The sequence below is a fragment of the Scleropages formosus genome, chromosome 15 (assembly GCF_900964775.1).
Source record: "Scleropages formosus chromosome 15, fSclFor1.1, whole genome shotgun sequence".
NCBI classification, from domain to species: domain Eukaryota; kingdom Metazoa; phylum Chordata; class Actinopteri; order Osteoglossiformes; family Osteoglossidae; genus Scleropages; species Scleropages formosus.
Window position 1 is genome coordinate 12,463,066 of NC_041820.1, and position 27,475 is coordinate 12,490,540.

Here is a 27,475-nt window from a genome sequence, read left to right on the forward strand (position 1 = left end):
TTTTGTTCATTTTCATCTTAAATTGTGTATGCACATTCCAGATATATATAAATATACAAGCAAGCACTTGGTGGCAGAGATAGGTTGTACTTATGTACTACTTTGAACTAATATTTATAATTGTAAATATATTTTTTATGAAGTTTGAGCAAAGAAAGTTGACAAAAGGGTATATTCAGCAGCTTACGCTACACACTAAAGTTTTTCTTTTTTTTTTTTTTTTTTTAAATTGTTTTCAGAAGGATGTGGATAATTAAGCTCTGAGTGACCAGTCTTCTGACTGGAACATTGTCATATGGCAGTGTTTCATTTTAAATACAGTAATGGTAATAACCGTCACTTTAATTTTTATTTATGAAGGAGGGCATAAACTAAATTTGAGAAGGTGGTTTGCAACTACACTTTTTTTGGTGGGTGTAGGATGTTATCCAATACATTTTTTTTTTTTTTGGCTTTTGAACAGCAGATGCATTAGTCCATTCAGTTTCACCATAAGAAAGGGATGAACCTCGATCACTTTTGGACTTCTGTTCTGTGAAAGTGGTTCAAGATCAGCTCCATCCCTTAGACGTTTTGTGTCTGTGGCCGCCCTGCCTGTGACTATCAGCTGTTAAAGGTTGTACTTTTATGACCAGTCACCCCGTGTGTGTACGTAAATCAAGTCTTTCAGGCCGTAAACTTCTGCTCTAGAAAAAAGCATGAACAAACAGTTACGGTGATTGTGTGCTTAAAACTGCAGGAGCAACACTTCTTATACTTAGTATTGAGATGCTGCTTGAGCTGCAGAAGTATAACCAACAGTATTGTAGGAGTAGAAGTGTTTAAATGACAATGATATAAATCCATCTACCTGTGATATGACTGTAGAAAAATGTACATTTTATTCATCACCAAATTGTATTAGGATGAAATTGGCACAATGATTTTCCTTAGATTTTTTTTTAACTTGTGTCATCTGTTTGATGCTACTAAATATAAATTAATTCAACTTGGTCTGCCTATTTTTTTTTCTACAGTTCAATAAATGATCAATTATGACCAGGGCTACATTTATTTCAGACGCTTTAGATTTAATGAGTTTGTCTGTGTGGACATGCATAAGCACAGTTTAGTGAATGTGTATTGGCATATTTGTTATGTTGATTTAGCATCTGCTCTCAAAAATGTGTGTGTAAATTTGGCACTCCCAAAAGGGGTTGTTGGGTGGGGGAGTGCTATAGTGTGCTTTTTTTTTTTTTTTTTTTTTTTCTCCCCCCCCTCTTTGAAATGGTTTGACCAAGTGCATTACTCCATGTTTCTTTTTTGTTACAGATTGTGATGGTATAGAACTAGGGTATACCACACTGATCCTGGAGTGCCAGACATGCTAATGTGTTTTTTTTTTTTTTTTTTTTTTTTTTAAATTCATGTGTTTGATACTGTTTAATTCCTGGCTGGCCACAGGAACACATCACAGTGAAAACCCAAATGAGCATAACCCACCAGGAACTTGGTGTAACTAGAAAGTGAACTTCAGTCATTGTTTGAAAAGAGGTGCCTCAAAGGCAGTCTGTGGAGGACCGTACGCACAGTTTTTGTCCCACCGAGCAGTTGGTGCAGAAACTGTCATTGCTCTCCATAGGCTGTGTTTGAGAGCCTTGTTTTCAGAGAAACGGGAGACTGCAGCACTCTGGCACTCTAAGATCTGAGACTTCTCTACCCCCAGCTGTAGAAGGTAACTTAGAACTTATGATGCTTTGGTTTAGATACCTTCAGTTAACAATGTACCATTAGGGTTTTTTCCACCTGCTCCCGTTTCCACAGTGTGGCTGGCTGGGGGGAGGGGGTGTCTTGTCCCTCCCTGTAAACATGTGATATAGATATGAGCCAATTAACTGGAAGTAGAACTAATGAATGTAAAGAACTGTATTAAAATCACTTTGTGGAAAATCTTTTTTTATTCTATGAATTCTTTAAATTAAAGATCAGAATGATAGTTTTTAAGATGTTTGTTTTTTCTTTTCGGTTGCATTTTGAGATTGCGTCTACAATGCATGCATAGTATGTACTGGTACATAAATGTAGTACTTGCAGTGGAATATGGTATTTTGTTCTCCAGCTAATCTTTGTGTTTAAGAGTGGGAGATATCAAAAGGACAGGGCTAATTGACAAGTCTGTAAATGAGCAAGTTGGCACTCAAAGCAAGCAGTCTTTTATACTAAAAAAAAACTGCATCACAATGACAATTGCCATATGGAGAAAATGCAAATAACCACAGGTACGTATACAAATTAAAGGCAAAGACTTTCTAGTTGAATTTAGGCACTTTTCAAACACACATTTGTCAAAGGAGCTTTTGGTATGGACCAGTAACTAATATTTTTCCAAATGCTTAAAAGAGGCTGTTCTAAAAGTCCTAGGTGCACACAACCACATTCTAGGCACTGGCTGTCTTCCATTCTGCTCTCCGGAAGGCTTGTTCAATCATGCAAGAGGCTGTACCCTAGCTCACCTGTGCCTTCTCCCCCCATGTGGACAGCAGATGATGCCCTTAGGGAGTGCCTAAGGGTGCCTCTTCACAACCCCCCCCTTTTTACTTATTCTATTATTCAGGAATTGAACACTACACAGCTGTAAGTGGAGATGTGTAGATAAACATTGCTATGTCTTTTTGAACATTTCCACAAACATTTGATTTGTAATAGTGTTAAGGGGGAGTATTATTGATGTGAACATTAACCTGTTTATTCTATGCTCTAACAAGGGAATTCAGGAATTATAATTAAAGGGGGCAATGCATAGACATGAACAATTTGTGTGGAGATGCAGAGAACCTCAGACAGGTGACAACTGAATGGTGAATTAGCAGCAATATCAAAGCGCTGCTGGACCACTGTACAGAAGGTAAAGCACCTGCTACATTCAATTGCACATAAAGGTAGTGGTTGGTCTTTAAGCATCTGACAATTTACACTTAAAAGACACTATTGCTTCAATTAGACTGACTAGGTCTGTCCTAAAAAAAGTTAGTTAAGGATATCACAGTACGTTTTAAATGCAATTGCAATATGTTTCATTTTTACCAGACTTAATTTCTTTTAGTATAACATCTTCATACTTCTAATACTCCCCCCCTCAATACCTGTCAATAATTCTTTCAACAGTAAAAATGAACCTCTGGTAAACACTTAAATTTGATTTTTTGGAAAAACAACAAAAAATGTTCACATGCGATGGTTTCTAAAAGCACATTAAAAATGACATTCAGAAGAAGTACAAAAAGTAAAACGTCAGGCACTCGGGAGCTTTGGGACAGGCTTGGAGAGAGGTCCAGGGGTTATTCGAATAACAAGTCCTCGTCCTCCCCCTGCGTGAGCAAGTTCGTCGGCTCAGCCATTGGCCCCAGCTGAGCTAAACGTGCCGCCATCTCTTTCTCTGTCTTCTCCTTAACTCGTTTTTTCTTCTCCTGGATCTTCTTCAGCCTGTGGAGAGGTCACCCATTATCAGCATACATCAGGAGGTGCTGAAACCACATGGAGATAGAAGAGTGAAGGGAAAGGGTGCACTTACCTGTAGAACTCCTCTCGCTCCCTTTCGTCCAGTTCAGAGATAATGTAGGACAGAGTTCGCTCGATACGGGGTATGATCACTACACAAATCAAAGAGATGGCTGAGGGTCAAGTTCAGTGGCAGAATGGTACTTTCAGCTGTATTGATCCTTATTGATTATCTTTTTGTATCCAAGTTATTCCAGTTGTTAGGAAAAAAAAATTAAGCATACCAAAATGTTTTTAGGATCAAATATTTTTAAACTTTATTTAAATGCAAAACCTGGTAACCTTGATACTTGTGATTTTGAAGTCAATGTTCTTAACTGATGGTCATTTTGACCAAATGCATTTCAATATTCAAAATGTACTAATAGTCAAAATTAAATTATAGAAAACTTGTGTTATAAAACAAGTCAGATAACACAAAAAAAAACAAGGCTCACCAGGACCAGGGATCCCAACAACTGATAAAAATTTGTATTGTAGTACAAGTAGACTTACCCTTGTCTTACTGTTAAGAAAATACAAAGCATTTTGAAGGATCTGTTTTTTCTTTTTCTTTCTTTTTATGGGAAATCTACAATACAGCTATCAATTCTGACCAACCTTTTTGGCCTAAACAGAGGACCGTTATTACCATCGCACCTGAGATATCCTTCATAATGCCTTCTGTTTGAACATATAATTTCAGCAGGGTGGGGGAAAAAAAAAAAACAAAAAAAAAAAAAAAAAGTACTCTATGTTAAGAATCTCTCAGCTCCAGGAAGCTGTTTGGAGATGAAGGCTCACCGTGCTCAATGGCATTCACACGGCGGTTTGTGATCTTGATGGCCTCATCCAGAGTGATGAAAGAAGTCTGTGAGATGATTTGAGTCACAGAGGAGTGTTAGAAGCCATCGCCAAAGGACACCTACAGGTATTACCACGCACTGTCTTTCTTGTGGCGACAACAGTACAGAACTTAAACAGTCAGATGAAAGCCAAAAATTCTCAACTTTCAGAAAAATGTCTGTTTCACATTTATAACTATTGGTGGAAAAATGCTGCTGCCAACAAAACACTTGAATAATCCATCCATCTGTCGTCAATGACCATTTGAGTACTGCAGCATCACAGCAATCCTGGGTCTACCCTGGAAGCATAGAGTATGAAACAGGGTATCCTGGAGGAGTGCCAGCCCCACTTCAGGGCAATCACACATTCTTTCGCCCCTGTATACACACTAAAAGCATTTTAGAGCCACCAGATCCCCTGAAACATATCTTTGGACTCCAGGAGGAAACCCAAACACAGGGAGACGCCAACTCAGTGCATATTTCCCCGTTAACGGAAGAGTTAAGGAGGGAATGTGGTTGAAAGGACACGCAGCGCAAGTGAGGCTCAGGACCTGAAGCGAAGCCAACTCCACAAGCAGCTCCACTGCTTTGGCATAGTTCCTCTTGAGCTTGGCCAGCTGCTCACCTCCCCTGGCCAAACCGGTCAGCTCGTAGCCTGGAAGGAAGGGTCATTAGTTCACCAGGGGAACGGCGCCACGGTCTCAAAACATTTCCCGAATGACGGGAACAACACCGACTACGCAGGTGAAACGTGAGAGTGAGCCTGACTGGATAAGCAGCAGCTGAAATTGGTGAATGAAAGAAAGTCGAGGCAACCCAGGAAGGAACGCAGCCTGCTGATTAAGGAGCTGAATTTTGGAGAAATGATTGCAGATTTAAATCTCAAGATGAACTTTGCTGTTGTTAACCTAAGTAAGTTGCTTTGGATAAAAGGAATATAATGCAGCCATAAATGAAGCCATCTGGCTTAAATCTGATCTACTGTGACTTGGAAGCTGGGACTACAAAGAGAAAGTCGAAAGATCAGAGGTACTTACTGTCACCTCCTTCCTGATAGTGTTCAAATATTGGCAGAGTGACACCTGTTAACATGACAAAAAAACTAGTAAGAACTCGGCAGCGAAAAAAGCTAAAGACTTAAGACGTACAAGAAAGCCCAGGGATGGTCCAGGAAGATCACCTGCTACATTATCCTTCTTCGCCCTGACCTTCACTTGGGCCTTGTTTACATTTTGGATTACCGTGGTGCTAGAATGAGGACACAAAAGTTCAATGAGAGGTGTGGTTACCTTTGGCCAAAGAAAGACAGAACAAACTGAAATAAGGAGATACTTAAGATGTATTTCACACTGAAGCTTCACCTGAAGTCTCCTGCAGCAAACTTAGCTTCAGCCAGGGAGAAGGCAGCTTCCCTCATGATTTCTCCCATAAGGGTCTTTGTCTGCAAAGAAACACCAACAGGTACAAATCACTGTTTTTGTAATATGAGATTCAGACCCAACGCTCTCGCTATCCAGACTTATGACGATGACTTATGACGGACATTTCGACTTTGACTCATGGATGGGAGCTCCTCAGCTCTTGCAGATGTTTGCGGGATGCTGCGGACCACACCTCTATGATCTTACGCAGGATCTGGCGGAAACGCAAGGACAGGGCGTCTGCTTTTTTCTTGAGCAGGTTTCGGCCAGTCTGCGCCCCTTTCAGGCGTGCTTTCATGATGGTCTGCGCCCTGAAAGACAAGGGAAAAGCACTTTAATACACTTACATTTACGAAAGCGGCGGCGCACCACTCCGGAAAAATAAAGTGCATTTCACAGCGCTTCAGATGGAGAAACACAATTATCTAAGTACAGCTCGTGCGTGTGACACCACTGCTCCGGCCAGCGCACCTCACGCGAGGAGCTGCTTACACAACTGATGGGAAACAAGATCACTGTGACGGATGGGGTGAGGCAAGCATACGGAGCTGTGAGAAGGTGAGGAGGCTGAACCAAAAACAATGAATTCTGACACCCTTCTCGAAGGCTGAAAGGGATCTAGCAGTTCTGAGGAACAGAGATTTTTGAGTATCATCATGTATTTTATACACATTTCTCATTTGGAATATTAACCGTGCCATTTCATACCTAAAAATTGCCTAATTTCATTGTCTCTTTAAGAATATACTGTACAACATCTGTCTCAATGTTTATATATTCTTGAGACAGCTAATTCCTACACTACTAGTATATACTACCTTAGCCTAGGCAGTACAGTGAAGGTCACGTGATCACCTATCCGCCACCAAGCTTTCTCTCAAGAAACTGGGAAACGCATCTCCCCATCATTTTCCCCAGAGGTGATCCCGATGGTTTAAGACGTTCTTAACAATTTACCCATAATCCAACTATTTACAATAACCAAATCTTCCCGCCTAAACACACAGTAACGCGGGTCGTTAATATTTACAATAAATAATATTAATTAATAATAATTACCACTTGCTGGAGAGGCGTGACTAAGTCTAAAAATCTCACTTTATTAAATTAATTTGATGTTCAAAAATGTTTGTTTATGATCATGTGTCAGCGGAATAATGTTACTGTAATTAAGAACCATGGCATGTCGGTGTCAGCTGGACTTCTTTGTCTCTCATGCTCATGGTTTGAAACAGTTCTTCTTCACGGCGAACCGGCGTGTGACATTTGGGCGGCTGACTCTCTGTCTGTGGCCGCGCTTGCGAAGAACAACAAACACATCGCGTGTTTTTCGGCAGCCATGCATGATGATGATGATGATGATGATGATGATGATGATGCATGAAATGATTGCTTGCAGCTGAGCGAGTTGGGTGTCGGTACGAGCTGGCGGACGGAGTCACTCACATGCGAGAGGGAAACACCTCGATTCGGTCTTTGCCCGACATGTCTGCGGCGCGCGCGCATACGGAAGGGCAAAGCGGGTCTCAACCACTGTCGCGACCGGCATACGGTCACGAACCAACACTCCGCGTTCGAAATTTTAAACGTATCTGTAACTTCCGACTTCCGCGAGACGTCCGCCCCGACGTGCCCGACGGGCCGAAGAAGCTGGGCTACGTGGGTGCCGTGCCACTGGAGGATGGCGGGAGTTGTAGTTTACTTCACAGAACTACCACTACAAATACAGTGCTGTACATTTTCTCATATTCTTTTTCTTAGTAAAATAACCTATTTTTTCACTTTATGTTAGGACATTCTTTTACCTTATTTGTTTATGATTTTACTAAATCTATGTATATATCCAACACACGAGAATACATACTCAGCTGTCTTTTACTAAAGGATTACAAGGGGTATATGAAATGTCCAAACTGCACAGCGTAAGTAAGAGTGCAGCATAGTGTTGAAATATGGTCCAATTTGAAACAAAAGGTCAGTACAAATCATCTTGATTTACACGGATATGATTTAGTGAATCGCGTAATTTATTTGTGCCAATTTATCCAATTGAAGATCAGTATATATTTAAGTTAACAGTTATCCAAATGAATCTAGAAGTGTAGTATCAACCAAGATGATGCGGCAATCGCAAACCTTGGTTTACATGATCAGGCGATGCAGTGCCGCACAACACGCCAGACTGGATTTTCTTTAAATCCAAACCTACTTAAAGAAAACTTATATTTAAGTGAAATCTGGATTTAACAAGAAAGAAAAATTTAATCACAATTATTTTTAAAAAAACAGTGGCTGGAAATGTGCAGCGATGTCCAATTAAAAAATTTGTTCAAACTCATAAATTTTCTAACAAGCGTGGCTCCTATTCTCGCGATTGCCGTGATTTACGAGATTCTCGCGATTCTAGTGGTTCTCGTGATTCTCGTGATTCTCGCGCGCGCCTCCAACGCTGTTGCTGAGACTGACTTTCCGTCGTCGGCGAGCGGTTGGTAACCGTGCGACGCGCGTTGTCACGGGGTTTTTGGTCCGTCGTTGTGGTTTTAATCCGATAACATTTGCTGCTTGGTTTACAGACGATCAAGAAATACCTCAGATTTTGGCTCTGTACATACATAGAAATACAGAAAGGTGAGTTTTCGAGTTTGAACGAAAATCAAATGGATGGATGGAATCATGGATGATCGTCGTGGGTTAGTACTGAATGAATGAATGAATTGAATTTTATTTATAATTTAGGGACTGCCTGAAGAAGGATGATGAATAAACAGTAATTAAGTGGGTGGATGAATGAGTGAGTGGGGGAAAAGCAGCAGTTATCTTTGCTCTCCCTGCAGATGCTGATGATGATCATGATAGGCAGTGTGAACTGTACACGCCCTGGTCTCTCTCTCTCTCTCTCTCTCTCTCTCTCTCATGATCATGATGTTTCTTGATACTTTTTGATGTTTACAGCCTTTCACCGTTGAAATGTCCCTAACCAGGACAGACCTCTGTCTGTACACTTGACCTCTGCTCTCCTGCCTGGTACTTTGTTGTAGCACAGCTGAGCTGCAAGACAAGATTGGGAGTTTGTCCCTTTCAGACATTCATTGTGTTAATTTCTGCTGTATAGCAGGGATTTGTGCTTTTCCTCCAAAATTACTTTTTATATTTACGTTTATTTATTTAGCAAACACTTTTGTCCAAAATGACTTCCAATGAACTCTACGTAGTGTTATCAGCCCACACACCTTATTGACCAAGGTAACTTACACTGCTAGATACACTACTTACAATGGGTCACTCATCCATACATCAGTGGAACACACACACTCTTCTTGTCACTCTCACACTATGGGGGAACCTGAACAGCATGTCAACCGAAGGAAACCCACGCAGACAAAGGGAGAACACACAAACTCCGCATAGACTGAGTGGGGATCGAACCCACGTCCTCTTGCACCACCCAGGCACTGTGAGACAGCAGCGCTACTCTCTATGCCACCATGCTTCCCATATGTTTTATTTATTACATGACATAAATCTGCAGTGAGAAAGAATGTGTCATATTTCCTGTCTGACTTTATGATTTGGTGCAAATGGGAGATACCCATCATGCATGAGTGGAACACAAGGCACTGAAATCCTTGTTTAAATTCCAATATGAAATTCCATAATATGATCAATAGACAGGACTGAATCTTTAAAATAATCTGTCATAAAGCTAATAAAGACCTGTATATTACATTTACATGTATTCATTTAGAAGATGCTTTTCTCCAAAGTGATGTACATCTCATAGAAAATACAGTGTGTACATTACATTAGCAGAGAGACTTAGATACGGATGTATAATGCTAAAGTACAGTTAGTTTCTTTCAACCATATGAACCAAAGTTCATCACGAGTAACTGCAAAAAACTTTAAGTATTGACAATTCCTAATCACCTTCCTAATAATATATGTGTGTGTGTGTATATATATATATATATATATATATATTAATATGTAAACATTTATGTTACATTACAGGAGTAGCTGCGTCAAGGTTTATCCGTATATTATTATATTACCAATAGACATGAGTATCGATTTTCTAATGGTTGTTAAAATTTTTTTCTAGAATTGTGTAAAGATTTGTACATATTTTATGTCACTGTAAACAATGATGTGCACTGATCATCTGATTCTAGTTGGAATTTAAGGTGGTACACACATTTATTTTAATTTTTGCTGTTTCTCCAGATCTGTCTGTGGCCTCCTGTTGCTTTCAGAATGCCGGGACCCAGCTGTCGGTTCTATCAGCACAAATTTCCGGAGGTGGAGGATGTGGTGATGGTGAATGTTCGCTCCATTGCCGAGATGGGCGCTTACGTGAGCCTGCTGGAATACAACGACATCGAGGGCATGATACTGCTGAGCGAGCTGTCCCGCCGACGCATCCGTTCCATTAACAAGCTCATCCGCATCGGGCGCAACGAGTGCGTTGTGGTCATCCGCGTGGATAAGGAGAAAGGTACGCAAATGTGACCCCGGTCAATCCTGTTAAATATTTCATGCCTGTAAAGTATTATTGTGAATATTTAAGGCGGTTCTGTTGACTCTTTCCAGGCTACATCGATTTGTCCAAGAGGAGAGTTTCACCTGAGGAGGCCATCAAGTGCGAAGACAAGTTCACCAAATCCAAAACTGTAAGCCAATCCTACTTGTTTGTCTGCATCTTTTTGCCTTCGAGTCTTTTGTACTGTAAAAAACGTAACAACTTTAAGACCAGTAGTGCAAAACAGTGCATTTAATTCCATTAATTTCCTGATGATTTGTTTTGCGACAGGTGTACAGCATCCTGCGCCATGTAGCTGAGGTGTTAGACTATAATAAGGATGAACAGCTGGAGAGCCTGTACCAGCGCACTGCCTGGGTCTTCGATGAGAAGTACAAGCGCCCTGGATACGGCGCCTATGATGTTTTCAAGCAAGCTGTGTCGTGAGTACTCATGTGAAGCAGTCCTTCAATTTTAATACGGGACTGCCGCTGACATCTCATTAGTGTTCCCATTTTAAGGTAAACCCTTTAGTCAATAATTTGTTTCTGCTCTCTCCAGAAACACTGCACAACATCAGTGGGTTACTTTTAGAGCTTTAGCAGTATTGCTTTTTATTCTCATTTGTAAAGCAAAGTACAGCAAACAGAATCCCTGAGTTCTGTGCTTTACTGTCGTCTTGTTTTGGTCACTTGCAGAGACCCTTCCATACTGGATGGTCTAGACTTGACAGAGGATGAAAGGAGGGTCCTCATAGACAATATCAACAGACGGCTAACCCCACAGGCAGTGAAGATCAGAGCGGGTGAGGGATTCCCGTGACTCTGTTGAAAGGGTGAATGGTTTAAACTTAATGAAATTGAGCAAGGGCGTAACAAAAGTCAAATACTGCTTTCATGGTTCTCTGCTTTGTGTTAGTAATCACACATTTATTTGGATTTGAAAAAGTATCAAATAAATGATTGCAACAACATTGCATCAAGCATTTAAAATTTCATAGGGAATTTTACACGTATCTATACCCATGCAGGCAGTGCAGGTGTGCCTGCCAGGTGAAGCATTGCGTATGAAGATTAAATTTACAGGATCACAACTTGTTACTAAATCCGCTGCGGGTTAATGGCGAAGTGGCTCTCAATCTGGTGTTTAAGTATTTGGAACTGCGTTGCAGATGTTGAGGTGGCCTGCTATGGCTATGAGGGCATCGACGCAGTGAAAGAGGCTTTAAGAGCAGGATTGAACTGCTCCACAGAAGCAATGCCAATCAAGGTATGTGACAGTGAGGGTCAAGTCATATTGAGAGCCAAATATCTGCAAGACTTGACCAATGCCTCAAGTTTTGGTGTCTTAAGTTACATGCAACGAACTTAAACATCTTGACATAAGACTCAAAAGTTTGCCTGCTTTCAGATCAACCTGATAGCCCCGCCACGTTATGTGATGACCACCACGACACTGGAGCGCACAGAAGGCCTGTCTGTTCTCAACCAGGCTATGACTGCCATCAAAGAGAAGATTGAGGAGAAGAGGGGGGTCTTCAACATTCAGATGGAGGTGAGTACTAGCTGAGTGTTGCGGAGAGTCAGAGGCTGAAGGACATGGCCTGACATAAGCAAAAGGATCTGTGTGTTCACCTACTAAAAGTTGTCCACTTGGGTGACTGCAGCATTGTGTCCCTTTTTGTGACAAGCCCAAGGTGGTGACGGACACGGACGAGACAGAGCTGGCACGTCAACTGGAACGGCTCGAGCGAGAAAACGCAGAGGTAGATGGTGATGATGACACAGAGGAGATTGAGGCCAAGACTGAAGACTAGTGGTCTGCAAGATGGCCAGGAGCAGCGAAATGGAGGGAAAGGCCAGTAGGATGAGGCCACACAGCTGGACAGTTGCAGCTTTGTGTTAAGCAGGATGCCCCTCTGAAGTGGAACTCTTAAATAAAGTGTATCCCAAACTAACACTACAAGATGGGAGGCCTAACTCCAAACAGACCTACAGAGGACCACAGCTGAGGATGGCGTTCAGTGTCATATACACATTGGAGCACATACTCACCCTGGTCTTTATTAGCTACTGTAATGATACTCAAAGAGAGGTGTGTAAGGAAAAAAGAGATACACAGATACTTATAAATACTTTTTATCAGACAGTAAATGATATTAATAGAAAGCATCTTAAAATATGTGAAAAGGTATATTTAGGATTTTATGACATTACAAACCTGCAGTCCAACGAGCAAAATTCATGGCTCAAGCTGGTGTGGACAGAGTTTGGAAATATTTGGACCCCTGAGCCCTGTTCAGGGGTTTCTTTCACTGAAGTGGTTGCAAAACTGTTCTAAATGAGTTCAGACTGAACCAATAGTGCTGTGTATTTTTAATACTCAAAGTAATCTCAGTGCTTGTTTAAGGTAAGGAGTCGGTGCCTCTTCGGAATAAAGGTTTTGAAGTTAAAACTCAAGTTTATGTAGCATGGATATGTATTAAGGGATATAAAGTAATGGGGGCATTTCGGTTAACATTTATTCCATGAGTCATCATGAAAAGACTTTTTTTTTTTTTTTGACTTCGACAATAAGCGCAGTATCTTCTAAGATGGACACGCTATCCGTTAATAGTGGACTTGCTCATTCCCTGCTCTACATAGCATTTGTCAATGGAATAGAATCATTTTCCAACATCCATCTCTATGAGCAACTATACTTTTATTATTTTATTACACTTTTTAAATTAGCTGCAGTTGGTCATTTCAGTTGTAATGTGAGTTAGTTAGATAAATATTTAATAGGGTTTATTCTTCTGTTGTCAGAAGTGTACAGTATGCTTCATCTCAGAATTCCATGTCTATTATTTGCAGTGAATTGTTTTGTGTGTGTAAAATTATAATCATTTTTCATGACTGATTTAATTTCTTCAAAAATTGCTTTGATGAAGAACATTAAAGTGTAGTTCAGTCAGTTGACTGACATTACCACCTTTTAATGGTTTACATTTCAGAAGTTTAGTTTTGCCGTGGCAGCAGGTGACCCTGAGGGTTACAGACTCAAATCACAGTGGTGGGGATGAATGTTGTGAATAGGTGTGTAATGACCACTTCCATATGTTGGTTTAGAGGAAATCGTGTCCAGTAGAAAAGTGGAAGTAATGCAGGTGTTAAAATACATGACACCAACGTTGCATTGGTTAAACCAGGTAGGTAAGAGCAGTTAGGTGTGTAAGTAATTCATTTTAGCATTTAAGATTTAGATTTAACTATTTTAATATTTTATACAAGACTAAAAACCACCCCTATAGGGTTCACATACTTTCAAGCAGCACTGTACTTATCAGCAGCCTGGCAGACACTGCAGGGGAGCAGAATGGTCACTTGAACTGATTCACAGGTACACAGTGAGCAGCTATGCACTTTCATCTTTGGCAGCATCACAACGTGGAGCTGTGTGCCAAGGGGCCACTAGTTCATCCTGTTCCTTCAGCCGTCCGTTGAGAACGAGGTTCCACTACTGGAAAGATCAAGCAAGAGGAGTGTCAAGCTATGTTTCAGTCTTAAACATAGCTCTTTTACACCTTCAAGGTGCAAATACTGTCCTAGGCACAGCATGTGTACATTTTTTTGTTTCACCTTGTCTGGTGCTTCATCAAAACATTTAGCATTTTCAAATAAACACTTGCACAAGTCTGTTTTCTCATGTGATGCGTTCGCTCCGAAGATTTCCGTTTTACTTATTCTGCTCCTGTATGTAGTGTTTTCGTGGACATTCTTCTGTTTCCCTCCCTTGCCATCATGCTGGGATTCAGAACATTGCGTTTAGTTTCCGTGACCGATGCTTGTGTTCAGTAGTGCCGGCAGTTATTTCCACAGACGCTTGTTGCTGTTCGCACTTCGCTGAGCTCGTCTGGTTTTGCTTTGCCCTGCTTTCTTCACCATGGCTCTGTCCAGCGATGAAGGTCAATGAGAAACACTCCTGGGAGGTTGTTGTGACTGGGCTCACAGTCACCACTTACAACCAGGTAACTTCACATCTAGTGGATGAACTGGGGCAAAAGAATAAACAGTGGAAAATTCAAGCTCAGCAGTATGTAGATGGTGGCGAGAAGCTATTAGATTATACATGGCTGTACTAAGCATACAAATTTTAATACAGCTATATAGAGCAACTGGGTTTGTTACTTAGGTACACACACATTCCTACATCATTCTTGACACTAAGGTTTCTGATTCTGTCATCTATTGATGAACTACAGCTCACTCAATGTTCTGATGGGTTAATATTTATGAGTGTAGCTATCCCTTCTAGTTTAAGTAATCAGTTTCCAAGGTGAGCAGAAGTTACTTAACTTTGCAACTATTTATATTATCTGGGTGAGGGGTGTGATGGTGCAGCGGGCTTGGCCGGGTCCTGCTCGCTGGTGGGTCTGGGGTTCGAGTGCTGCTTGGGGTGCCTTGTGACAGAGTGGCGTCCCGTCCTGGGTGTGTCCGTCTTAGGCTCCTGTTCACCGCAACCCCGCTTGGCACAGGCGGTTTCAGACATAAGTGTATGTGTGTGTAACATTTTAGTATTTACCATATTGTGGATGAGAAATGGTGAGAGCACCACACACCTGTACCAAAGCAACATGGGTTAAATATCTTAAGGGTGAAAACCCTTAGAATAAAAATACTTGCTGTTAATTCATATTAAGACAGTAACCTACACAAAATACAGCTTACATGATGGGCAGAAGAACCAAGTCCTCAACCAAAACAGCTTTAATTACAGGAACTGTGGTTTATACCTAATTTGATTATTTTTAATATACTTTTACAGAGTAAAACCAGCCAAAAGTGCAAGTACATCTGGGCAACCCTTGAATAGGTTAAACTGGGCAGAAGAGTGAAAACAGACTCATAAGTGTCCTAAATCTCTGGGAACTTTGACAGAAAAACTGGAAAGATATGACTCATTTCCTGATCAAATTCCTGACCAAATGCTTCACAAAGGTAACTAATTCCCCTACAAGTAAACTCAACTGGCACTGTACAAAATTCATTTTACACATGAAGACAAATATTGTCAAAGTGTTAAATAGCCATAATAAGCCCAGTTTGCTGAGGAGACTTCACCACCTCAAAGTATTTAAATCTGTGTGTGTGTATAATTAATATTATTTTCTATACAGGACTGTTGGATACAGTACTTCATCGCAGTCGCTCAATTAATTAAAAAGGTACTATCTCTTTAAATTACACAGAACTGCCCCTGCCGTCGGTGGACAGGAGACCCTGTGCTAACACACTGAGGGGACCCAAGATGGCGGAATACTGACTGACGGAATTGAAATTATCAAAATAATACGTTCGGAAGTTACCAAGGACATTATTTAAACGTTAAAAAGCTGGTAAAAAAAACACACGATTATCGTGTCGATTTCTACGTGTAAAAAATCGATATGTTCGCGAATTAGCGGGAAGAGGCTCGTCCCTCGGCGGCTCGAGCGTAGGACAGAACAACATGGCGGAACATTCGGGCAAGATATAAATAATAAAGAATAAATGTGCTGCTAGCGAGCTACACAGAGGCAGCCGGCTTGCTGATGGCAGAACTATTTAGTACGTACACTGTCGTGGAAATAGTCGTAATTAACTTCTCGTCCGGGTTATTACGTTGAAAGACAATGAGAAACAACAAGCGCTGAAGACGACTGATTCTGTTGCTCCGAAGACTCTTCTCTCACTCTCACCTTTTCAGTTTTATTCCGATATATAGGTAGCGTGTGTTAACTGTACGGCAGTTGTACAAGACGTCCCGTTTTAATTCATAGTTCTTCGCCGTTTTAAACGACCGGGGCTCGTTCACTTTAATAACAACATCTGAATATAATAATGGCGGTAATGAGGAGGCCTCGCTAGTCGGCTCGCTGGCTCGCGGCTCCGTGGGCCCCGCGCGAGCCCAGTGTTCCCGCCACGCGCTGGTCATGTTCGTGTTCGGAAGCTTTTGAGTGAACACCCGCACGCCTTAAACTAAACAAAAGAGAAGGGGAGGCGGAAAATAACACAAAACGAGACGAGAGGTGCCTAGCAATTCCGGGGCCGTTCGGTTCGCAGTGTGCGGGATTTTACGGGTGTTGTTGTCGGGCAGCAATGACGGACACTCGACGACGAGTGAAGGTTTACACCCTGAACGAGGAGCGGCAGTGGGACGACCGCGGCACCGGACATGTGTCCTCCGGGTACGTGGAGCGCCTCAAAGGCATGTCCCTGCTGGTCCGGGCCGAGAGCGACGGTGAGTCCTCCTCCTTCCCCCCTGCCTCTGCTCTGTCTGCATTAGAGCAGCATGTCACATGCATGTGTAGCTTTCTTTGGCCGAGAGCGTGCAGTGAATAGGATATACTTACCTACGTGTCTGTCAGCAGGTGGCGTAGAGGTTTGGACACCTCCTCATTATGAGGTGTCCATTAGAGACCGTCGTGTTGCAGTACCTCGATCAAAGTGTTTAGCATGATCAATTGCTACAGTACCCAAAATATGAAATCACTAAGCAGTTCAGTCACAAAAACCAACACCTTAAGTCGCGTTTAGGAAAAAAGGAGTGAGCTAAATTAAGGTTATAATTATACATTGTCTAGGTAGTTGTTTTCAATCAGCACATTTGTCAGATTGATTGTTAGTATTCGCTGCCTAAAAGTTATGTTGAAATTGGCCGCCTGGCAGCCAGACTGAAGTGTTAATGTTTATGTAATTATATACACTGTTACAGTTAATATTTATAGTTCATTACTCAAGACAGTGAGCTCTGTGAAATGTTGTGTTGTGTTTTGCTCCCTTCTTGCATTGATCTTTGGTTCTTTGATGAGCATTACTTTCCAACCTTTCTACTTCCACAGCCTCTTTGGTTAAAAACATAATTAATCCTGAAATTGTACTTGCTTCTGCAAGCAGCTCAATATAAGTGGACAGCTTAACAAAACTTGAACTTTAGTACACATGATGTGGTTACTCTTTTAAAGCTGCTGTTAACTCTACATATTGTACAATTTTTATGTATAGTTAACTCAGTCTGACATGTTTAAGATGGTTTTTTTATACATCACAGGAATTCACACCACAACTTAGTCTTAAAGAACAATTTTCTGTTGCACCATAAGTACAGAAGACCATTTAATAGTTCAGAACATGTGACTGGCACGACTTAGTAAAGGCTCATTGTTGACATTGTTTTGTAATTATGTACTGATAAGAGTACAAGATGAAACAAATGTGGACATCAGTTGCAACAGTATACAGTCACACGGTAGCAGTGTTAATTTCTAACTGTCTGTTCGGGAACTGGTAGTTTTAACAGCTCTGTTTGATTGTTGGTGTTCTTTACTGGTTAATATCTGTGTTTTAGCACTCTGTGTTACAGTCACTCACTTCTTGGTACCTTTATGTACGCTTTATTCCTGTACTGCGGTATATCTCTGTGGGCATGGTTGTTAGAAAAAATAGCAGATTTTGTAAGTGAGGGATCAAGCATTGACTTAATATTGCTTACATTGTGATTTAAGTATGAAGCATAATGCAACTAAATGTTTTGTGCATTTTTGTTTGCAGTAAAATCATGAATGCTGATACAGCATGTCTAATATAAATATTTTGTTACAGGTTCTCTTCTGCTGGAATCAAAAATAAATCCCAACACTGCATACCAGAAACAGCAGGTCAGTACTTTAGGGCCCCACCATCAGTTACAGATTTGCTATAAAATACTGTTTTATCCTTGCGATAAAATTGTAATCTTCAATCAATATATTAGCTTGGCTTCATCTTTTTTGAAGCAGTGTAATTGAAATAACTTGCTTGTAGAGTGTGGCAGTGTCTGGTTCCTTTTATTATGCTGACCTTACCCAAAGCATTACTTGATGATTCTGTCAGTTAATTGTATTGAGTCCTATGTGTGTGATTGATTTTTGTAGGACACATTAATTGTATGGTCTGAAGCAGAAAACTATGACTTGGCACTCAGTTTTCAAGAGAAGGCAGGATGTGATGAAATATGGGAGAAAATATGCCAGGTGAGACAATTTAGGATGGTCCATCTTGCACTTCAGTGACTTGTATATCATCACGAATAAACAAGCTATGCAGTAAAGATGTGTAGTACACAAAGTTTTTCAGGTGCTAAAAATATTTACCTTGAGTTTGTGCAAAATAGTTATTTCATACTGCTACATTTACATTTATTTATTTAGCAGATTCTTTTCTCCAAAGCGATGTCCAGCGAACTCTTATGTAGTGTTATCAGCCCACACACCTTATTCACCAAGGTGATGTACAATGCTAGTATGGTACACTACTTGCAGTGAGTCACTCATCCATACATCAGTGGAACACACTCTCTCCATCACTCACACCCTGCTAATAAGACATGATGAAATACCAATTTAGATTTTACATTATACATTTGAGCCACGAACTCAGCATTGCTGTGATCCCAGTGTTCGTGAGTTTTTTGTCTGTTCTGGATATAAAGATTGTTTTTATTGCAATTATATAGGCATATATATATATATATGTATGTCTCTATTACCAGGTCCAGGGTAAAGATCCATCAGTGGACATCACCCAGGAGCTTGTGGATGAGTCTGAAGAGGAGCGCTTCGATGACATGTCATCCCCTGGGTTGGAACTGCCTCCCTGTGAGCTGAGCCGGTTGGAGGAGGTTGCGGAGCTGGTGGCATCATCACTGCCATCACCACTGCGCCGCGAGAAGCTTGCCCTTGCTGTGGAGAATGAGGGCTACATCAAGAAGCTCCTGGAGCTCTTCCATGTCTGTGAAGATCTGGAGAACCATGAGGGGCTACATCATCTGTATGAGATCATAAAGGGAATCTTTCTCTTGAACAGAACAGCACTCTTCGAGGTTATGTTCTCAGAGGAATGTATCATGGACGTGATTGGTTGTCTGGAGTTTGATCCCTCCTTGCCCCAGCCCAGGAGACACAGGGAGTTCTTGACAAAGACTGCAAAGTTCAAGGAGGTCATTCCCATATCAGACCCTGAACTGAAGCAGAAAATCCACCAGACGTATCGAGTACAGTACATTCAGGACATGGTCCTCCCCACCCCTTCGGTGTTTGAGGAGAATATGCTGTCCACTCTCCACTCTTTTATCTTTTTTAACAAAGTGGAAATTGTTGGAATGTTGCAGGTAAGTGTTTATAATATGTTGTGCGTTTTTAGTGTGTAATCACGTTTTGCAGTTCTGCATTTTTGAAGGTGCATCTCTGCTGGTGAGATATTGTTTGTGTATTTTGGACTCTACACATACCCACAAACTTTGTTTCTGAATAGTTGTAAAAAAAAAAAGTGTAGCTGGTTATTCATTTTTCGCCTTCTATACTTATGCAGATGAGGGCTACTGCAGAAGCAGTTTTGAACTTGAAATAACAGCATAGCTTTATAAAAATTTAATTTTGCATTAGTATTATTTCATGTAATTTTTTCTCATAAGTAAATAAGTTAAACCTGTGTATAAAGTAAAGAGCGGACGGTTTTAGTTTTACATTCAAAAAGTATTTTATGTGTTGCTGTTTTGACCGACTACAATGTTGACTTTCATTTCAAAAATGGACGATTAATAAGGACAACAAAATTTAATATTCCTGATAGTTACGTGGAAAACCTTTTTTTTTTTTTATTTTTTATTTTTTAAATAAACATTCAATACTATATGCCTCAGTACTACCAAACAAGTTTACTCATTAATGATTTGATGTCCTCAGTCAAGGAAAATGATCAAGCAAAATACACTGAAATGTCATTAAAATTTAAATGTTGTTTGCCCCAATTATTTATTTCCCCTGGTCAAATTGTAAACGCTGGTAAGACAAACTCTGATCTGAATGTGTTTTTAATCATTGCAATATATAGTCAGGAGCATTTCTGGTCCGAGGAGCAATGATTTATTATAGGGAATATGTTAAATTTCAGTTCTGTGCTGTGAACTCCAACATCTACAACTTGAGATGTTGACAAAATAGTACCAAGGCAGCAGATGGGATAGTGTTTATTCATTGTCTTGAAGTTGAAAGACCTGGGTTTGAATCCTCACTGTAATATCATTCACAAAGGAATTTATCCTGAACTGCTTCCATTATAAAAATGTCCAGTTGTATAAATCAGTAAATTATTTTAAGTTGCTTTGGACAAAATTTTAGCTAAATGAATGACTAAAATTTCAAACATCGCACCACTGGGAGGGAGCCAGGAGCATACATAAATAGCGTTAAAATTTAAAAGGAAATGATTTTTCTGAGGATGAACATGTTTTATGGTTGTGATGTGATTAAATTTATAAAAGAGAAATCTCACATGTATTAGTTTCACTTGGAGTTCAAAGTAATCCCTTAAAATTTTGTAGGGTTAAGAATATAAATATATCTATACCTATGGTTTTTAAAGTAGTTGTAGAAGAATTTCCATTTACATTCATTTGAGAATTCTTAGAATTGGATGAGTAATGAAATATGATTAATTCAGTATGGATGTTTTGAAAATGTCAATATTTAGGAGGTGTCTGAAACTGGTTTTTTTATTTTTTTATTTTTTTAAATGACTGACAACTCTTACCTAAAGACCCAGAGGATCCATGGTTGATATTTTGTGAAAGCTGTACTATAGCAGTTGTCTGTTGTCTGTTCATTGTATGTTATTTATTGAAGATTTGCCTGCTTGTAAGATGAGTAAGGTAAGGAGTCTTGGCATTGTTTACTCTAGTTTCTGAAATGTTTTAGTAGTATGCTTGCAGCAATTTAATTAATATTTCTTATACCCCATATGCAAAATCAGGACGATGAAAAGTTCCTGACAGATCTCTTTGCACAACTAACTGATGAAGCAACAGATGACGACAAAAGACATGAGCTGGTAAAAATATTTACATTTGAAAATACCTGATATATCTATGTTGCATTAAAATTTTATGTTATAGCTCAGCTTAAATAAAAATAGAAAAAAATCAACCCTCACTGTAATTGTAGACATTACCATACTCATAACTTCACAGAGTACTTTTTCACCCTATGCAGGTAAATTTCCTGAAGGAATTTTGCGCATTTTCTCAAACATTACAACCTCAAAACAGAGATGCCTTCTTCAAAACATTGTCAAATATGGGCATCTTACCAGCACTTGAAGTTATATTGGTAAGAGTGTTGCTTGATTGACGCTTTAGTTAGCGGAATGTCTCTTCACTGAAATTTATTATGTTGAGATGTATAGTGACAGAAATATTACTTTGTCAGAATTAGTAACATTGTGTAATTGTGAAAACTAATTGTTATGCAATGGTGAGCAGGGAATGGACGACCCCCAAGTGCGCAGTGCAGCAACTGACATCTTCTCCTATTTGGTGGAGTACAATCCTTCCATGGTACGGGAGTTTGTTATGCAGGAGTCTCAGCAGAATGATGATGTGAGTAACTTAGTTCTGGAATCTTTAGGATCTGCTTGGTTCTGTTGACTTCATTACTTTGGTTGTAGCTTTTGTTTTGTATTGTATTTCACCAAACTAGCACAGAAGCATTATAATATGGACAACTTGGTTGGTAAGGCTTTCAGCATTTTTTTTTCTTGTCAACATCAGTAAGGTGGCTGTTTGGTACACCTGTTTTAACAGGTGTAGTTAAAATCTTATCTAATGATTTTGATCCAGAATTGTTGGCTGCAGAGTATGCTTGGGCCTAAGCATACAGAGCAAGTGCAAGAAATAACTTGAAAATTAAATTACATTGTGCTTTAACTGAACAAAATTATGAATTACAGTTTCTAAATCCAAAGCAATCTTGCCTGATTGGTTTAGTGGTTTGTTATGACATAAGGTGATTTCCCAAATTATTTCAGTTGTAAGAATTTCTTTAATGTCTCAAACAGCTTTCTTCCCCATGCATGCCGAGTTCTTAAAATATCTGTACAACTGATGCATTGTTTTTGCTTCCTGTGAAACCACCATTGACTATAAGCATAGAAAATAACTAAATTTGTTTCTAAACTGCCTAGTGAGGTAAAGGAATATGCAATGCATCTCAAGAGTTGTGATACTTCACTGTTGTCCTTGTGCCAATGCTTTTGTGATAGGTGTGCATACATTGCCTACATATCCCTTAAAACACCTTTCTGAACATTATAACACTTTTTACATGAAAGGACTTCTTTCTTTTTTTTTATTATTCATGAATGACTTTGACAGATCATGAATTCAGATGTTGCTGACTTGCCTCACTGTATTTTCAGGACATCTTGCTGATCAACCTGATCATCGAGCACATGATCTGTGACACGGATCCAGAGTTGGGTGGTGCTGTGCAGCTGATGGGCTTGCTACGCACCCTGGTGGATCCGGAGAACATGCTGGCCACAGCCAATGTGAGGCTCAGCTGCATGGCTTTTAGCAGTTTTATTGTTATTGTTCTTAGTTGTGAGGCTTTCACATATAGTTCAGCACTTGTAGTACTTTTTACCCATAGCTGCTAAACAGAACCAAGGGAAACTGGTTAAGTGAAGCAGTTGTGTTCTGCCTCAGCCACTTAGAACTATTAAGTTAAACATTTTACTTAGCTGTCAAGTGTCAGTGTGTGCAACCCTTCAGTCTTTAAAAAGTAGTTCAAATGTGTTTTTTGGAGCTGATCACCATTTGAGCTTCTTCCTGCAGAAAACAGAGAAATCTGAGTTCTTGAGTTTCTTCTACAAGCACTGCATGCATGTTCTTTCTGCACCATTGCTGGCCAACACAACAGATGAGAAACCCAGCAAAGGTGAGATCTTTACTTCCTCTAAACTCTGGGAGCATGTTATCATTTTCTGCTTCCTGTGTCTCTAAGGCTGGATGGCTTTATCCATCATTGTGTTTGATTCTTTGTAATGACATGCATCTTGTTGCTTTAGATCAACAATTGTGCATTATTACTTTTGTAGTGTTTCATGTTTAACATCAGCAACACTGAATGCAACATTCTGTAACTTCTGAGTTAACTTGTAATAAAATGTTTTGCAACTTTAGCTTTCCACATTAATTCAGCCTGCTTTTAAACTTGATTTCTTTTTTTTTTTTGTGAAATCTATCAGCATCCATTAAGAATATTTCCTTATTCATATCAGAAAGTGAAGAATTCAGTTTACAGTGAAATATGTATTTTGTCCATGCCCTGGGTAGATGACTTCCAGACGTCACAACTGTTGGCACTGATTCTGGAGCTGCTGACCTTTTGCGTTGAACACCACACCTACCATATCAAGAACTACATCATCAACAAGGACATCCTGCGTAGGGTGCTGGTGCTCATGGCCTCCCGACATGCCTTCCTTGCACTCTGTGAGTCAACCAGCAAAAACAAATAAAAAAATGTTCAGTAGTTATCTCCTGTCATGCCCATATATTCTGAAAGTCAAAAGTGAAGTTCACAGTAGATCATATGTAGTTTGTATGTTATAACATAAAGCACCAATAGTGTTTGCTCTATTTAAGTACACAGTGGTGTGACTGTACAAAGTAGTAATGTGATTGTTTTAGATGACTTATTTAAGTTAAAGCATAGGTATTGTCTGTATGCGAGCATTGTACAAACACTGGCACTTGTGGATCAAACTAACATTTTTTTCCCCGAGGCAAGTTTTTCTCAATGTGTTCAGATATTAGATATGCCAAAAAAGCTACAAATTCAGTTGGTCAGATTGTATTATACATTGTGCAAAACATTTATCAAACTTCTTTGCACAGGTGCTCTTCGTTTCATGCGGAAAATAATTGGGTTGAAAGATGAGTTTTACAATCGCTACATCATGAGGAACTTCTTGTTTGAACCAGTGGTAAAAGCCTTCCTTAACAATGGATCTCGTTACAACCTCATGAACTCTGCAATAATCGAAATGTTTGAGTATATCAGAGTGGTAAGTGGCTTGCAATATTTTGCACAAACCATTTTTTGGGTACGGATTTCTTTTTTTTTTTTTTTTTCCCCCCCGAACACAAACTAATTAGCAGATTCATCCAAGATTTCCCACAGTACTTATTTGGTCAGGGGAGAAACAGTTCTGTTTGTACTCGTGTTTGGTTCGAGCTACTGAAAGAGCATAAGAAAGGAAGGGACAAGTAGGAAAGGCTGTAGTATTCTTAAAATGGAGAGGGAAAATTGATACATTTGTTTTTTTACTCAAAGTATCCGTTATAGGATTATTTAAACCCTTGACCTTCTCTGAAGAAAACAAATGATTTTGTTGTGAAAAAGGTAGTCTGGGGGGGAAAAAAAAGTCAATGTGGGATGGACAAATATTATTGTGCTTACATTGTGTTCACCTGTAAGTTACTTTGGTTATAGCTTTTGATGAGTAAATTAATGTAAAATCTAAAGTTTTACAGCTGATAGCGTAGTGATTAGAGCTATAGCCTTTGGATCCAAAGGTTGCCTTCAGCTGTAGTACCCTTCAGCAAGGTGCTTACTCTAAAATTGCTCCAGTAAAATTACCCAGCTGTATAAATGGGCAAATAATTGTAACCTTTATATTGTAAATCACTTTGGAGAAAATCATCAGCTAAATTAATAAATGTAAATGTAAATGAATCCTTGTAGTTATCCTTACACTGATCTATTCTGTTCCAGGAGGATATGAAGTCTCTGACAGCTCATGTTGTAGAGAACTACTGGAAAGCACTTGAAGATGTAGATTATGTGCAGACATTCAAAGGCCTGAAGCTACGCTACGAACAACAGAGGGAGAGGCAAGACCACCCAAAACTGGACAGGTGCAACACTCTAAAGTCCAATGTTCCTTCTTTTTGTAGCAGAACAAGCAGTTAAAACCTTTATGGAAATGGAAATGTAACCTTATGTATGGTTACCATGCCTAAGAGAGGTGGGTGGCCATTTGGCCTTGGACCCTCAGAGAATCCCCCCCCCCACATATCAGAAGAATTTTTTTTTTCCCCCCCCTCCTCCTCTGCAGTTTTTTTTTTTTTTTTTTTTTTTTCCCCCCCCCTCAGCATTTGCTTTTTACTATGCATTATTGCTGTTCCTTGTGCTGTGTTTTATGTCTGTTTTTACACTTAACATACATCTTCTGTTAAGCATTCTGAGGCACCCTTTTGGCAAGTGCTATATTAAATGAACTGATTTCAATATATTCTGATTATCTTCCTTGCTGTGCATAGGCTATAGTGAAGTTTTTAGGTTACAGTAAACAGTTGGATTTGTCCATGTGTATACAGCATGCGGTCAATCCTGAGGAATCATCGGTATCGGCGGGATGCACGCACACTTGAAGATGAGGAGGAAATGTGGTTCAACACTGATGAGGATGACCTAGAAGATGGAGAGGCTATTGTTCCACCCTCAGACAAAATGAAGAGTGATGAAGACCTAATGGACCCCATTAGCAAGTTCATGGAAAGGAGGAAATGTATGTACAAAAATTTTATTATTATGCACATGTGGTTATTTAGAACATGTTATAACCTGAAGTGGCAGCTTGATTTTAAGCAGTTTGCTTAAAAATCCAGCAAATTGTGGCTTGACTGTGATGTGTACATCAGTTTAGTGAATAAAATGAAAATGCTTTTCAGTTTCTTGTATTTTACTGCATGAGCCTATGGTAACAAGTGCTGCAGATAGCTAGTTTCCTCATCCTTTTCCCTGTAGTTCTGTTTCTGAAGGTGATACACAAGCAGTTATTTGTGTTTCTTCTTTTGTGTCATCTAGTAAAAGATGCAGAGGAGAAGGAGGTGCTAGGGAAGTCAAGCTTATCAGGGCGCCAGAGCCCTAGCTTCAAGCTGTCTTTCTCTAGCACCACCAAAGCAAGTCTCACCAGCCCATCCTCTGCCAGCCACCTTCCTGGGTCACCAGGCTCCCCGGGCTCAACTGGCTCCCCTGGGTCGCCAGGCTCTGGAGCTAAAAGCTCACCTCCTGCTCCTGCCATCACCACCAAGGTAATCTGGTGCCATTTTATGGCTAAAAGAGTATGATCCAATTTCTGCTATAAGAAAAATGGGGGGAAATTGTAATAAGTATTCTTTTAACTATAAATTGTGAATGCTTCATTCCTTTTTGTTTGAGTCAAAAACCCAGAAAAATGCCATTTTGACAGTTGTGGGACTGGTCACTTTTTTTAAATAGATGTTTTGTTTTCCCTCCAGGGTGGACTAGTAGGATTGGTGGACTACCCTGATGATGATGATGATGAGGAGGATGATGATGAAGATGATTCAGAGAACAGGGATGAGAGTCCACCACTTTCCAAGAAGTCTAAGCTGAGCTCTTAGAAATAACTGGTTGTCTCATGCTTGTCCCTGAACTTTAATAGACATGGTCAGGAAACTTTCACTTCCAACAGCTCCAGTAATGGATTTAAAAAAGTGAAATAAACAGGTTATTACAGTCCACATATTGTTGTGGGTGTAGAGGTCTTAAAAAAAAAAAGACCCCAAAAACTCTGAGCTTCACACGCAATTTTGTCGTTCAAGTGCCAATCTGAGAAGGAAATGAGAAAGAAAAGAGGAATTTCAGCATTCTTGGACGAAAAAAGATGATTACAAGCAGTTCTGGGGGGAGGAAACCGGACTCAAGATGACACCCAAAAGCGCTTTTGGGTTTCGGACCCTACTTTCAACCCCCCTCTCAGGGATGAACAATGTAGCGGCCCAAGTAGGCCTGCAGATCCATAACCACCACCACTCACCCTCCAGTGACCACTCCTGTCAGAGCAGACTATACTTTTCCTTCTTTTCTTTCTCTTTTTTTTTTTTTCTGGACCAGAACTCTGAAAGCTTCGGAAGAAGTATTAAGCTGTTGTTGATGCTGATGTCACCAGTGTCATCACGCAACAGAAATTCCTCCCCTAAAATGCCAGCAGTTTCTTTCTTTTTTCTTTACATTTTTTAAGACCTGCCTTTAAATGTTCAGGATGTTTTCAGTTTGTTTAAATCAGGTTTTTAAAACCTCTGTAGGGGGAGCAGTTGAAGAGGAGTCCCCCTCTTTTATCGTTCTTCTTTTGCCCTTTGAAACTGCAGATTTTGGAAATATTACCCCTTCTTGATTAAAGATTGAGTGGAATTCTAGATGTGATCATTTTGTCATATCTTTCCCTTTTTCTTTTCATGAGTGTACTCTTAGTTGTTAAGTATATTTGGGACCATTAAAAAAGATCTTTGATGTAATATAA

At 39.9% G+C, this 27,475-nt stretch overlaps 3 protein-coding genes across 4 annotated transcripts; 2 read left to right on the forward strand and 1 right to left on the reverse strand.

Annotated features, from left to right (window-relative positions):
• Positions 1–3,104: 3,104 nt before the first annotated feature.
• On the reverse strand, positions 3,105–7,425 carry LOC108923005 (V-type proton ATPase subunit D-like). The gene is made up of 9 exons (XM_018733446.1): positions 7,235–7,425; positions 5,982–6,099; positions 5,729–5,808; positions 5,548–5,615; positions 5,405–5,449; positions 4,919–5,022; positions 4,321–4,387; positions 3,551–3,629; positions 3,105–3,462 (listed from the first exon to the last, which is right to left on the reverse strand). Exons 1-9 carry the CDS (start codon positions 7,273–7,275, stop codon positions 3,318–3,320), a joined length of 747 nt encoding a protein of 248 aa, XP_018588962.1. The 5' UTR covers positions 7,276–7,425; the 3' UTR covers positions 3,105–3,317.
• Positions 7,426–8,239: 814 nt separating this feature from the next.
• Positions 8,240–13,089, forward strand: eif2s1a (eukaryotic translation initiation factor 2, subunit 1 alpha a). 2 transcript variants are annotated; one of them, XM_018730391.1, is made up of 9 exons: positions 8,251–8,273; positions 8,362–8,416; positions 10,013–10,283; positions 10,379–10,458; positions 10,599–10,750; positions 11,006–11,112; positions 11,479–11,576; positions 11,718–11,861; positions 11,998–13,089. In XM_018730391.1, the coding sequence occupies exons 3-9, from the start codon at positions 10,043–10,045 to the stop codon at positions 12,121–12,123; spliced, it is 948 nt and encodes a 315-aa protein (XP_018585907.1). In that variant the 5' UTR covers positions 8,251–8,273; positions 8,362–8,416; positions 10,013–10,042; the 3' UTR covers positions 12,124–13,089. The 2 variants fall into 2 exon arrangements, with proteins under 2 accessions (XP_018585898.1, XP_018585907.1); XM_018730382.1 differs by having other exon boundaries at positions 8,240–8,416.
• Positions 13,090–16,426: 3,337 nt separating this feature from the next.
• Positions 16,427–27,475, forward strand: smek1 (SMEK homolog 1, suppressor of mek1 (Dictyostelium)). The gene is made up of 15 exons (XM_018733863.2): positions 16,427–16,568; positions 17,930–17,985; positions 18,241–18,339; positions 18,858–19,475; positions 21,116–21,193; positions 21,355–21,471; positions 21,624–21,740; positions 22,559–22,690; positions 22,977–23,079; positions 23,478–23,636; positions 24,042–24,211; positions 24,922–25,064; positions 25,527–25,717; positions 26,017–26,243; positions 26,451–27,475. Exons 1-15 carry the CDS (start codon positions 16,427–16,429, stop codon positions 26,574–26,576), a joined length of 2,478 nt encoding a protein of 825 aa, XP_018589379.1. The 3' UTR covers positions 26,577–27,475.